General features: G+C 37.8%; 1 protein-coding gene across 5 annotated transcripts in view; it reads left to right on the plus strand.

Annotated features, from left to right (window-relative positions):
* The window catches only part of pcca (propionyl-CoA carboxylase subunit alpha), a 189,861-nt gene that overhangs the window by 71,575 nt on the left and 104,119 nt on the right, over positions 1-14,167 (plus strand). For all 5 annotated transcript variants that reach the window (XM_088604503.1, XM_088604512.1, XM_088604486.1 and 2 more), the window contains one exon: positions 2,761-2,911. In XM_088604503.1, coding sequence (XP_088460629.1) covers positions 2,761-2,911 — 151 coding nt within the window. The remainder of the gene's footprint in view (positions 1-2,760; positions 2,912-14,167) is intronic.

The following is a 14,167-nucleotide window of genomic DNA, read 5'->3' on the forward strand; positions in this document are numbered from 1 at the left end:
CCTGACTGGTGCTGTTTAATGTAAACAAGTACATTACATAGAGTATGAAGAGGCTACTTATAAGGAAGATTGAGGTGTTTATGTTGACAATTTTCATCTTCCGAACAATGACGGGAAGCAATAAAAAAGAAAAACTAAAAGTTAGAATATATAGTTAAAGGTGTGGAGTTTCCATCAACGGATGTTATGTTAAAACTGTACAATATACCAATAATACCTCATTTAGAAAATTGTTTAGAATTTAGGTTGCCATGTTTTGAAATAGATGCTGCTCTGGAATCGGTCCAGAGAAGAGAAACCAGTTACATTCCAGGGCTCAAGAGAATGTCCTACACTGACGGGCTGAAGGAGCTAAACCGTTTTAATCTTGAACATTAAAGGGATTATGAAGTGACCTGATTCAAGTATTCAAAATCCTCAAAGGTACTGACATCTTCAACCTATTGGACTTCTTCAAAATAAACAGGGAAACACAAACTAGAGGACAGAAGTGGAAATACCTACATGGATTGCATATAAATCAAAAACATGGAAGCATCTTTACCTAAAGGGTTGTGTGTTATGGAATAAGCTATACAGCCATGTTATTGAATCTGATACCTTTGTTTCTTTCAAGACATAGCTGGATGAGAACCTTGTCTCAATTAGCAGCTAACTACTCAACGGGCTAGATGGACTGAATGGCCTCCTCTTGTTTGTAACCTTTCTTATGCTCTTATGTCCTTTACGAGTTAGAATCACTTCTTAAAAACTGTGCATTTGGAAGACTTTCCCAATTAAATCTGTGCACTCCAGTGTAACTGACCCATTGATGCTTGACAGCTGTAGCATCTTTTCACCTGTCTTCTGAAAGAAACAAGAATTAAAGTGGTGTTGTGTGTGATGGTGTGCCTTCTTTTCTGAAATTCATGGAAACAGAGGGCAAAGGAAAAAAAAACAATCCCAAAATGCTTTTGGTCTCACTCGCACCTGCTCTGCTCAGAGGAGAGTAGAACATGTGCACTGACATGGAAGAGCATGCCAGCAAACCTTTTGTTCATCTCTTGTGGGAGGTTCTGAACTGGAAAGCATTTCCAGCTTCAGATATGGTGGGCCACCTCTGTTCTCCCTCTGAAACAAAAAAAAACATTTTGACTGATCAGAACTCCCTGACGTTGCATTAACGGTAACCCATGACACTGAGTAAGCCCTCATTTCTGTCGCTAGTCTTAAAGAGGCAATTCTGTCTTCTTTTTCATTACAAAACGTGTTTCGGGAACCCATCATAATGTATTATCGCCATATATCCTGTCTTGGTTCAGACTTCTCCAGGAGCACATTCATTTCCTTTTCACCCTGTTTGACATTAGGTAGCTCCTCCTTTGGTGGCACCAGTTGAATGTGGAGGCAAAAAAGAACAAACAAGCATCATAAAATATTCTTTTCCAGATGCTCTTTTAATTTTATGTGCATTGTTTCCATCGGTTTGTAGACTCTATCAAACTGCTTTTGTATATTCTAAAAAAATGTATATTTACCCGAATACAAGCCACACTTTTTTCCAAACTTCAGGGTGGTACAATTGGCCTGCTGCTTATATTTGAATGCAAGAAAAAATCTGGAAAGTTGATCTGGTTGTTGACATATTTCCCACCGGAGTGCTGAACAGTGCTGAACGTTTTGTGAGCGCTGTAATGGGATGACAATTTGTTTGGTTCCGGTGTGTTGTTGGAATTGAGTGATAAAACATTTCTGTTCATTTTTAGTTAATCAAAATGAACAAGAGATCACGGTAGCTTTTTGCGCTCAAGAAGGAGGTGATCCTGTGTGCTGAACGGCATGGGAGTCATCAGGCTGAAAGGAAGGTTGGAGTGGATTCGCGGTCACAACAGATAAGATAAAGTTTAAAGCCCTAGAGGCAGCGACACAGCTTAACATGAAAATTCAAGAATTGAGAACTTCCATTGCCTGGATAATGCACTTCATGAGAGGGGAGTGGGGTTTATCATTGTGGTGTTGTCCTAATAATTTTGCTTTAGGCTAGGTGACGTTGGATGTCAGTTTGCTTTATTCTCATCTGGAACTCCTTCCCTTCATTTCATCCACAAGGGAGGCTGCTGTGTAACTTGCATTTTGTTTTTTTAAATTCCTCTCCATTTCCCTGCATTTAAAGCCGAAAGTTTGTTTTTGCATCTTAACCACTTCTTTTTAGAAAGGTATCTTGTGCTTAGTATAAGTTCTTTTTTTTAATATCCGCAGTCCAAATGTGTGGGTGTGGCTTATATTTGGGTAATTATGGCAAAAACACAAATAAATTGCAGCTCAAGCTCTGCTAACGTGATGTATCTCTTGCTTAGACACAGAAACATCAGTATACTTTAAGGACATTGTCAACTTGGTAGAATGTGTTGATATATAAGAACACAAGAAAGTTCACGGACATAAGGAGGCCCTTTGGCATCTAGCCCTCTTAGTAGTTAGTTGTTAAGTAATTCAAGGATCTCATCCAGATGTCGTTTGAAAGAAGCCAGAGTATTGCCTTTATCAGAAAGGGTAAATTGTTCCGTACTTCAGCAACATTTTAAATACAACATATTGAGATGGATGATGTGAGTGTTATTCATTGGAGCATAAGAAGGTCTATTAGACATTTTCTCCACTCCTCAGGAACAGAAAGTAGGATGCACTCAGAGACCAGTAATTGAGACCATGGTGGTTCATTTTGTTGGCTTCACAGCCTGTTTCCATTCAGTTGCCCTTGTTTTCTCTGTGGTTTCTCAGCACTTTCCTCGACCCCGAGACTCGCCGTGCCATGGGAGAGCAGGCGGTTTCTTTGGCAAGGGCGGTGAAGTACTCCTCTGCCGGTACCGTAGAATTCCTGGTGGACTCCCAGAGATGTTTCTACTTTTTGGAAATGAACACCCGCCTTCAGGTACGGGCAGAGAGGGTTCTGCAGAACACAGGGGCGCCCTTGTTAGAGTTCCGTGTCGTAGCCTTTGCCACAGTGACCTGGAGACCTTGCGGGAGGCCCACGGCGAAGTGCGTCAGAGGTCTGCCCCCAGTGTGTGGCTGACCACAGAGCTTTGATATTTTTCCCACTTGGCAACCAAAATTTCCTTTTTAGTTTTCACAGTGCAGAGCACACGCTGAGCCACGCTGGCGACACTCGTGAAATTTATGTTGATGTCAGCAGTAAAAACACGGAACAGTTCTCAAAATATTTTGAAAACAGCAGTTCATCCTTTTAGTTTTGGTTTTATTTTTTTCTTTACATCAAAACCAAGTAGGATTTACAGATTTGCATGGAATGTTTTCGTTGCAGAGATTATTAACACACATTTAGAAACCAACCCTTGGGGGTCATTGAAAGGCAAGCTTAAAGAATTGGCTGCCAGTTTACACTTAAAATTGTAATGTTTTGCCAAACTCCTTAACCTTAAGTGGTGACTTCAAAACTGAAAATGTGATTGCTGACCCATAGACAGCAAAGGTTCAATTAGATATTGTATTTGAGAAAGGTTACCTGCCTACAGTAATTTGGCAGAGTGTAACCTGAGAAAAGGGTAATTTTTGCGGGGAAAACGATTTTTTGTTCTGGATGCCCTTGATCCTCACAATCTTTTTTGTCTTTTGATATTTTTTGTGTCTGTTGAGGAGCGATGGTGGGACCATCTTATGACGCAATATATGTGGTCATAATTGAAATATGAAACACTCGACTGATCTTGATGCTTGAATAGTTTACTTTCTTTTACAGCATTTCTTCTTTCATTTGCTTAATTACTGTATATACATGTAAACCAACAAGAAACACAACTACAGGGTCCTCTCTTCAATGTAGGTCTTTGTGAAAATCAGTAATGCATTGATATTTATTTTCTTCCATTAAAATACTTTTGAAATATAATAACAGCCATAAAGAATTTGGAAAGATTCATAAACCAGCACATTAAAGTTAAGAATGTGTAGCTGATCATTGCAGTTAAGTATAAGCATCACTAAACAGTTAAGCAGTTTTTTGTACTATATCAAGTGCCATAACTTGAAGGTCACAGATAAAACAGCGTTGGCATTGCATTTGGTTGAGTGAATTCTTGAAACTTCACTGCATATCGTTTAGAGATGTGTTAGGTATTTAAAATATTGGAATTAAAGTTGGACAGGGTTTTCTGAGTGATCTTTTCCATTACCCTGCGTTGGTGTGGAAGAACAGAGTATTTTTCTTATGAGAAGACCCTGCGTTGGGGAAAGGGACACAGTAGGCGAGAAAGGGGAGCAACAGGGGGGGTGCGAGAGCCCACTTCTGATGTGCTGTAAGCCATGCAGCTAATAGGAGCTAAGAATATGCAATCATTTTTCAGTTTTCCTCTCCCTTGGAAAGGGAGTAGTGTAATTGCACATCCCCCTCTCTTACCCCCCTCCTCTTTCTCACTTATGCAGTGTAAATCTGGATGCAGGCCATGCCTTTGGGCTGATTTTACATCCCACACCAACCCTCAAAGCTAATACTGGAACTCATGATCTTCCTATGCATATAATGCGTACAGGAGCCTAATTCCTTCTTGGTTCGTGTGATTTTCTGGAAGCAGTGATGGAAATGTGAGCTGTTTAATAAGGTATTACATAGGGCTCCAGACCTCCACCGGTCTGTGGCAGATCAGATAAGTGAATATTTTGACAGCTGCATGACAGTTTACAAATCATCTTGTAATAACCTCTTTGTGGGGACAAACGGGCTTGTTACACTGTTTTGCGTAATGATTTCCATCACAGAGGAGAGACTCCATTTTCAGATGTGTTGATTTAGCTTCAAAGCCAACAGTACCTCCATTGCAAATGCTATTATGTCCAGCAAAGTGAAGCCAGCTTTGGTGTAATTTGTCAGGACCTACATGATGATGTATATTCTGTATATTTCATTATATTCTTATATATGTATAATAATATTCTGTATTATTTCATTGTGGGTCTTGACAATATAGTTCACACAGATTGAATGTTTGAAAAACACATATTTGAATAACTCCTATACCAAGAAACAAGATAGTACTTCTGCAATTAGTATTCCTGCATTTTCTCTTATTGGTGAATTATAGGTGGAAAAGCTCCCTTTGTAGTTTTACAAGATTTGAAGATTATACTGGCTTTATGTTGCTTGAGCTGTTAACAGTTCTGCGTGTGGAAAAACTGAAAAAAGAATTCTTGACTTCAATCCATATTCTCTAGAGGTCAGGCACAAGCCACTGGAAATCATGAATGCTATTTAATCATGCCTTAAACCTTTTTAATAAGATAAGAGTGATATTTAGAGACATCCACTCTGTCGTGAAAAATATTACATTGCAATTGTCTTGTTTTCAAGCATTTCAGAATCCAAAATTAGAAAGAACAAAAGAATATATTTTTATGAAGGCACTGCATTATAATATGAAGAATTAACTAGACTTCCAGATTCAGCAGGTAACCTGAATTTGAAGCCACTCTTTTCTAATATGATTGAGAATGCCCATGAACAGATACATTGTCAGAATTAAGTATTGCTAAAAAAATCCCTTGATAGAAGAAGAAAATACATCATGGTTGTCTGTTATGTTCTCTCAGCCTTTACCAAGAACCGTATTGTCTGATGAATTAATAAGAAACTAAGCTCTTCCTTTCTTTCAAAAACTGAAATATACAAAATGGCCTATAAGAATATTTATACTCATTACCTACCCTGTTTTGAACAATTTTCATTTTAAATTCTCACATATACAGCATGGCCCAGTTACATTCTGTAAATAAAATTCAGGTGAATCATTCAATGATTAGAATTTTTGGGAACTGAATTGACATTATTAGTGTATTTAAACGCAAGAACATGCTCTTCTTTGTGCAAAGGCTTGTCAAAGTCTAGAACAAGATTTTCAGCCATGATGTCATGAGTTGTTACCCTGACTTCTTTCAAGAAACAGCTTCCATGAAGCAACTGCTTTCAAGAACGGAAGGCGACTGATCAATTGACTGCTAGAAGCCAAACAACTTTAGCTGAATGGCCTTCACTCATTTGTAATCTTTCTTGTAACCTTAATTGTTATATTCTTATAAAGACTAAATCCTGGAATGAATGAAGGCATTAAAAAGAGCTGCTAAAATATGAGTTCCCCTTTCAACTTTTAAGTGACCATCTATAGCAGAGGAAGAGTGCCATGTTGTGTGAGATTTTTTGAGTCCACCAAATGTCAAGTCATAATTAATAGTTATGAGGCCTTAACACAATATCTAAGGAGAACACCAGAAGAAATTTGGTGTCTATATATAGAGAACACATTGTCTTTTAAGTGGATGCCGTGATACAGTAGTGTCAAATTAAACTGAATAGATAACAATCACAACACATAGGAATGGAAATAAAATTATAGCTAGGCAAAAAGCTATAGTCCCTGAAGATCTTTCACACGGCTGAACGGAGAGTTTAATATGTGCTTGCTTCTCCTTTCATATTTATTTCAGAAATTCTTGCATAACAATATAACCCTATTTGGGGGTGAGAGAGAGAATTTGAATGAGGAAGAGCATTAATTTTAATTATGGATATGTGAACTTGAAGATAATGAGCATAAATAATTGTTTTAATTAAAAAAAATGTTATTAAAGATTTTTATTGTGATAGCATTTAACAGTGATTTAATCTCCATATCAAATGTATCTGAAGTGCTTGATCAGTGGTGCCGTTGGAGGTAGGCTGGTGTTTTTGCAGCATAGAATTTAAAGATACTACAGACTTGGACCAATTTATTTTATACCCTGACAGCGCATGGATATTCTAAGATGAGGCAGGGATTGAGAGACGTCATTTAAAATTAACAATATATCATCAATACAGAGCATTCACTGCTGAACGAAACAGGGATGAAAATAGTTGATTGACTGATGACTTGAGCTCGTAGTTCAAAAGACGAGAAATAACAGTCGAAAGTGGGGGCCCCTAGAAAGTGCATTAGAAAGAGAAAACTGTTGAAGGATAAGAACATAAGAATGGTTACAAACGAAAGGATGTCATTTGACCCATCTAGTTCATTTGTTAGATAGTAGTTAATTGACCCAAGGAACTCATTGAGCTGTTTCTTGAAAGAAGCTAGAGTGTTTGCTTCAATAAGAAGCTTGTTCCACATGCCCACAAGGCCTCAGTTCTTGCTTTTAAATGCCCTTCCCACTGATCACTATAGGCCACACTGATCTTAATAGAATTATCTTAAAAATTACATAAACATTTAATCCATGTTGTCTTGAAATGGCTGTAAACATTCCCATTTGAGATAGTCATAAGTCAAAAATGTCTGTTGAAGGAATAGTGTGAATGGAGGATATGTCTTTAGCCCAATTTATGCTGTGGAGGATGTGACAGACATTATCAGACACAAGATGGACTGTAATATAGTCTATCTGCCGTGGTGTACTGTTTTGGTCATGCATACCTCCTGCTGGCATGATTGTACCTTACCACTTGGCATCTGAATAAAGCAAAGAAATGGGACAATAGCTCAGTGTTCAGGATCATTGTGTTTTTTTCAATGTAAGCGGTATAAAAACAGTATTAATATCAATCTGAATAGAAACTTTTTCAGTGGCTGAAATGATCATTTTGAGCAGACTGTGAACTGATTTGTGTCCAATTGAGGAGGGAAGCTATTAATGCTTGGTAATGTGATCTTTGCCTTTTCCTGAGCTTCCTTCTTTATCTCGGGCAGAGATGCAGGTGCCTACAGTATATCTGCCTCTGCGAGAGATGGATCCTGGTAGATCCAGAGATTTGACTAAAACTGCATACAAATAATCTGAATCTGTTGCCTGTTTATATTGTATAAACAAGAAGAAAAACTTACAGTGGATATAAAATGTCTACATACATTACTGCTGTAATGAATGCAAAAGGTGCTTCCACAAAGTATTAGTTGGAGGGGTGTGCATGCTTATGCATCCAGGGGGTTGTAGGTTTTTTAATTTAAATTATTTTTCCTAATAATTATCAATTTGTTTTTCTCTTGAATTTTGTTTTGCAAGGTCACATTAAAAATGGAACAACGTCTGATCTTGATGTATCTTGATTTCTGGCTTTGTATCACAAAAATATCTGCAATTTCAATAAGGGTGTGTAGACTTTTTATATCCACTGTATATGTTTGTCTTGTGTAGTTTTATGATATTTATGATTATGGATCTGTCAGTATACCCCTTTGTATCAATATAATGACAGAAATATAATTTTTGAGAAGACTCAGAGTTAATAATTGGGTCAACATTCTTTTAAGTACTGATTTTGTCTATATCTACATATACATATTTAGTCCGCACTCCATTGAGGACACAATGGAAACAGATCTCAGTTCCCAATGGGAATGGCCACAGTACCAAAACAAGCACAAAAGCTTGCATTGGTGCCATACCCCATGATACCACAAGTCAGTCTCAACAATGGGATCCCGCACGCAATAGAAAGAAAAAAGTTGACAAAAGGTCCGGTTTTACAAGCATAGTTATAAGAAGGATATTTAGCAGAGAATATAAATATATTATATAAATATATTATAGTATATATATAAATATAGTATATATATATAGTCCTCACTCCATCTGAGATGGCACGGCAATTGATTCAGATTTGATTACCTCCCCTGTCTCCTGCACCGATGCAAACAGACCATGTCCACCAGCATGGAGGACATTAAACACTGCAGGATACAGCAGACATGACTGGACACCAGCCTGGCACAATGACTTCTTCTGCAAAGGTGAATCTCTGCTCGGTCGTTGCTGGACTGCAGTCGGGATGAAAACGCATTGCAGTTTCCCCAGCTGAGAGAATAATGGGGGATTGCCTGCTTTCTTACAAAAGAATATCCATCTCTGTACTAGAGAAGACTGAATAGAAACACCTGGGGCTTGTCATGGCTTGCGAACGTGTGCTCTCTATACATCCTGTGCACTCTTTCCGTGAAGAAGTGTTGTCATGCCAATACTTGGAAACCATGTAGAGATCACTTTTTTCAGGAATCCAACAGGTGAAGATTATTTCTTTGTGAGTGATCTTCCAGCTGGTCCACCTTATGTTTGAATTTCTGGCTTTGCTGTGTGTGTAGTTGGTGCCTTATATTATTTGTATTGTTCAGCTCTGACAAAGCCCAGTTATGAGGCCTATGGCGGAATACGTCCCATCTCAGTGTTCAAATCCCCGGCTTTTTCAGCAGTCCATGACCTCGCTGTCCCCATCCCGGCTCTCACAAACTGCTCTTGCTGCTCCACTGACTGCTCCAACTGGGCAGTCATCTTATTCACTTGAGGAAAAACAGACTCTTTCAGTTTCTTCATACTTGGTGAAAAAGTGGGAGAAGAGTAAGATTTTTCTTTCCTGTCCCCCCATTCTCAGATGGATTATAAATCCAAACGGATGCAAAAATAACTAAGGGGGATAGCAAAAACAAATGAAGCAAAGTAGCTAGCAATAGGAGCTCTTTCTCTGGAGGACTATTTTGGCATATTGATCACATGAACTCCTTACTGTACTTATCCTGAATGCTTTCATGGCTGAGTGCTGTTATGGTGGTCACATACTCTAAGCATTCTAAGCACATTTTAATTGTTTTTGAACCTCTGTTGTTCCAGGTATTTCTCAGTCCCAGTTTTTGACGTTCAACACTAAGGCAGCTTTCATAACTTTGATGTTCCGACTGGCTAGGCCAAGTCTAAAAACACCTTATTACATGAACATGCATGTTTAGTTTTCAATATTCTCCTTTTGATTTTGCACATTTTTTTAATAACTTTTTTACATTTTTAAAAATGTAAATGAACAGTAATAATAATCCTGGTCTCTTAAGTGTTATTTAAGGCTTCTTGGTTTAATTTGTTTTTCCTAGGGGACGTACAGTTCATCTATGAAGCAGCTGCCTTGTCTAAAGGCAGATAGGATTCCAACACCATTACAAATCAATAAATGGCTAAATTACATTATCTTCAAGAGTAAATGTATTTTTTTACTACAATATCTCACTTATTGCAGTGGTACATTGTGTTTTCTTGAGTTTCAAAAAGTACTCTGCTTGAAAGAAAAGAGAAATATGTGGTAATTCCGCAAAGTTTCTTTATTCACAACCATATATCTTAAATTTAATATCAGTAACTTGTTTCTTGGTATTACCTAAAAGACAGGCTAAGCATATGTGACTGTTTTGTCATCTTACGTTTTTCCCAAAACTGATCATAATAACGTTCTAATTCATATCTCAAATAAACTTTTGATTCTTGGTATGTTATCACTCAGGTACTACATACACAGGAAATAAAATGTAACTTTGTTGGAAAAAATGTTATCTATTAATAACAGTGCAAAGTATTCATATAGCTTTCAGAACATTTCAGGATGGGAAAAAACAAGACTAAAACTCGAAAACCAGTCTAAATGGTATCTGAAAACATGTCAAAGAAACCTGGTATAATTTTAATGATTGGGTAGGCAGTACTCTACCTGAAGAGTAAAGACAAATTGGTGAGCTTTTGCAGTAGATAGTTGAGCTTGCTAAAACTAAACGTCAGCAACTCAGAGATGATAACACAGATGTTATTGAGCTTTTGCCTGCTGGATTAGTTTTGAGGGTTTCTTCTTTTTAACCCAATTCTGAATTCTCGGCCCTTCACTTTGAAGTTACTGATGTAGTACTTAGAATAAACAAGTTGCTGTAAAGCACATGAAAAAAGGAAATCTTGGCCACACCAGGCCCAAACTGCTGCTATCATTTGGTTGCAACCAATTGGCTAAATTTGGCATTAGTTTGCTACGGTTTTGTTTCATTGTCAAAGTGAAAGCAAGGGAGAGTGACAGCTGTCCTCTCCTTTTCTGTCCTTAGGATGGTTTATTGACTTTTGCTTTTTCCCCCAGATATTTTGGTTTGGAATGTAACTAAGCCTGTCAAAATCTGGAACTTTACTCATTAATTAACTTAACGTCTTCCCAATTTGAAAGAAGTCATCATTCAGTTTCAGGTCTGCTGCATTTTTGCAGTGATAGGTTCTTAAAACGAACTACTGTATGTGGAAATCCTCAAGGTATTCAACAGGGGAGGCTGTTTGGAGGTTAACGTCACCACCCTGGCACAGTGATACAGGTGTTTTTGAGCCAGGGCACATACAAAGATCTTTTTCTCTTAGGTTTTGGCTCTTCACCTGGAAATGTGAGCTTCAGGAACAGTTTTTACAAATGGGCTCTTTATTTATATACTGGTGAGCTTTATGTTCCTCTTTGTAAAGCACAAATATAAGTATAATCAGCACAAATTCTGGAAGAAAGCTTACTTTTCATATTTTGTGTGCATACAAAAATATATTACACTCTTATACACAACAGCTGTTTCTTATAGTATATGTGGGTCTTTGACCCTTTAAATCCTGCACAACGGATTTGTGTTTCAATAGGATACTGAAGTTAGAATTATACTTCAACTCTTCAGACAACTCTGAGAAAAAAAGGGCCTATTTCCTTGAAAAGATTAAAATATGATGTGAACCCTGTAAAAATACATTGGATTACAAAATTATAAAGACACTTTGCCTCGTAATGTCTGTTGATGTTTAGCTCAACAAGACCAAAGTTGAAATACAAATCTGTAGACGCTCCAGCCCTCCTAGAGCAGGATTGGATTCCTCTGGCTTCTGATGCATTTAGACTATAGCAGGTTAATATGAGTATTTGGGGTTAGGAATAAATCTATGCCTTTGAAGTTTCCTTCACCAGGATCTCGAATGCCCTCATTCGGTGCAAAAAACCCCACCATTGTCTTTCCCTACTCTTTGCATTCACATCTTGTCTTGTCTTCTAGGAGCTTCTTGTAGCCTTTCTTGAGATTTCAGATTTCCTCAGGCAACATGTGCTGTATTTGTACCAGACTCAAGGAGAATTTTATCTTTTTACAGCTGTTCCATCACACCGTTCTCTTGTTTGGGAAATTGTACATAATAGAGACTTGTATGTGTATACTTCTGGGAGTCCTGGAGCTCTCCAGTCTCTAGCAGTTTGTTGTCAGTCAACTCAGCTGCATAGCGGTGTACAAAGAGAATGTTTGCTAACAGGTATCAACTGTTAGTGTTTCTGCATCACGTTTAGAGAGTGCTCTAGGGTCCTGGTATTATAAAGCCAGAAATACATACATTCCCGGAGCCTTCAAGGAGGACACTGGCTCTGGGGAGAAGTTTCTTGATGTTTAATAAGGTTAGAAGCACCATTTGTATATTTCCATCATTTGCTGCCACTCAGGAATTTATTGCAGTTTTTAAAAGCAAGTGCCCTTATATTGCTGTTTAGTATATATTGAAATCATGAAGACATTGCTATGTTTGAATGTGTGCATATGTACGTCCATATGGGTTATACATGTCATTAAGTGACAGCATTTTACTTTAAATTTAACCTAATTTCTTGCACTGCATATTAAATATAGTGAATGATTACTTGTGGGTATGACTATTTGATAATTATAGAATTATCATCTGCTGCAGCCTTCACAAAGTCACCAACTTCCAGACCTAAGAATGCAAATGAAGCACTGATTGCTGAGATAGTTATTAACTGCATCCTTAGACTAAGTAAAACAGGGAATGTTTTAAATATTGTTTATAAACAATATGAAACTTAATTAACTTTATTACTGGAATGTTATCTCCTTGAAGAGTTGAATAGCCTTTGTGTATCAATGTAAATTAATTTCTGTTTTTTAAACTGTTTGGTTACACAGTGAAGAAAAGGTCCAAGAATTAAGTATATTTTTTTACATCTTTAGCCAGGAGAATCGTGTTAAAATGCCAGTAATAACTAAGAGATTCTACTTATTTGAGACAAAGCCAAAATAATACATTTTGAAAAACAAGTCGTAAGAATGTGCATTCAGTTAAACTAATACATATACAAATATGATTACCATCTAAAAATGCTGTATCATGTATATGCATGATACAGCAAAACAAATCCTCTGCACCCTGGAGTCTATTTATGAACTAGTTACTATTTTGTAGACAACAAAGCCCCCTTCCAAAAAATCTCACATTCATTAGGCTCCTGTACATATTGTATGTTGTATTTTTGCAGGTGCATTGCTAGTGCTTAGACGGGTTTCTCTAAACTCATTTTTAGTTCTGAATTGTTATTCAGTGGTGCCAAAAATATGCCTATTCTGATGTATATAGTGTACAGTATGTGTCAGAATTATGATATATAGATCATATACACTGGAAGTAAGAAGTCCAAGTAAGTGATGGGCAGTCTTCTGGGTATTTCATGTTAAAGTCTCAAGTACGTCATTAGCCAGTTGTGTGCTACTGGCTAGCCAAGCTTGTGTGGCCTGGTTAAGCTTCAGGCAGGCTCATAGTTATGACTGTGGAGTGCGGTGACAGCTTCATAACAGTGGTTAAAAGGGATCCTCCTTGTTTGGTTGTCAGTAGTGAATCGATCCAAATACCTTATCCAGCCTTTCATTAAAGGAAATCAGGCTGTCAGGGTGTTACGACAACATGGCTGGTTAGCTTGTTCCATGCTCTCACACAACCCTTCGGGTAAAGAAGTGCCAACCTGTTCTCGGTTTCGAATGTACTTTCACAAAGTTTCCACTTGTGCCGTCTGGTTCGTGTTTCACTGTTCATTTGGAAGAATTCGAATATTGCAACAGGAGCAGCCAGTATCCCGTCTGTTCTCTGTTCAGCGCTAACTCTGCTGCGGGGAACTGTGGGGCTGGTGGTGTGAAAGAAGGCGTCTGCGCATTTCAGAGGAAGACACACATTGTCAAAATTCTTCAAATAATGGTGTGAGGGTCCTAGCTGAGTACCAAGTTGATTGAAAGTCAGAAATTCCAAATGTTTGTCAGAAAATGATTGGGTAGTAATAATTTGCAATAAATGGGAAAAAAAGGCTACCTGAAAACTAAATTCAGCCTATTGATCAAGCAGTGGTATCTAATATGATGTATATGACAAAGCGTTCTGCTGGGCCAGCTCCACCAGTTACACAACACACTTTGAAATCCATTGGGAGAAGAATGTTCTGCTTTATTTGTGACATCATCCTGTCAATTTCATGACCAGACAGTAGTCAAAGCTGTCATAGCTGCAGGAGATCAGTTTATATCGGATATTTCAGCTGAAGGATGTCAGTGCTTTGGCAGCGCAG

The sequence above is a fragment of the Lepisosteus platostomus genome, chromosome 2, assembly GCF_059453375.1.
Source record: "Lepisosteus platostomus isolate fLepPlt1 chromosome 2, fLepPlt1.hap1, whole genome shotgun sequence".
NCBI lineage: Eukaryota > Metazoa > Chordata > Actinopteri > Semionotiformes > Lepisosteidae > Lepisosteus > Lepisosteus platostomus.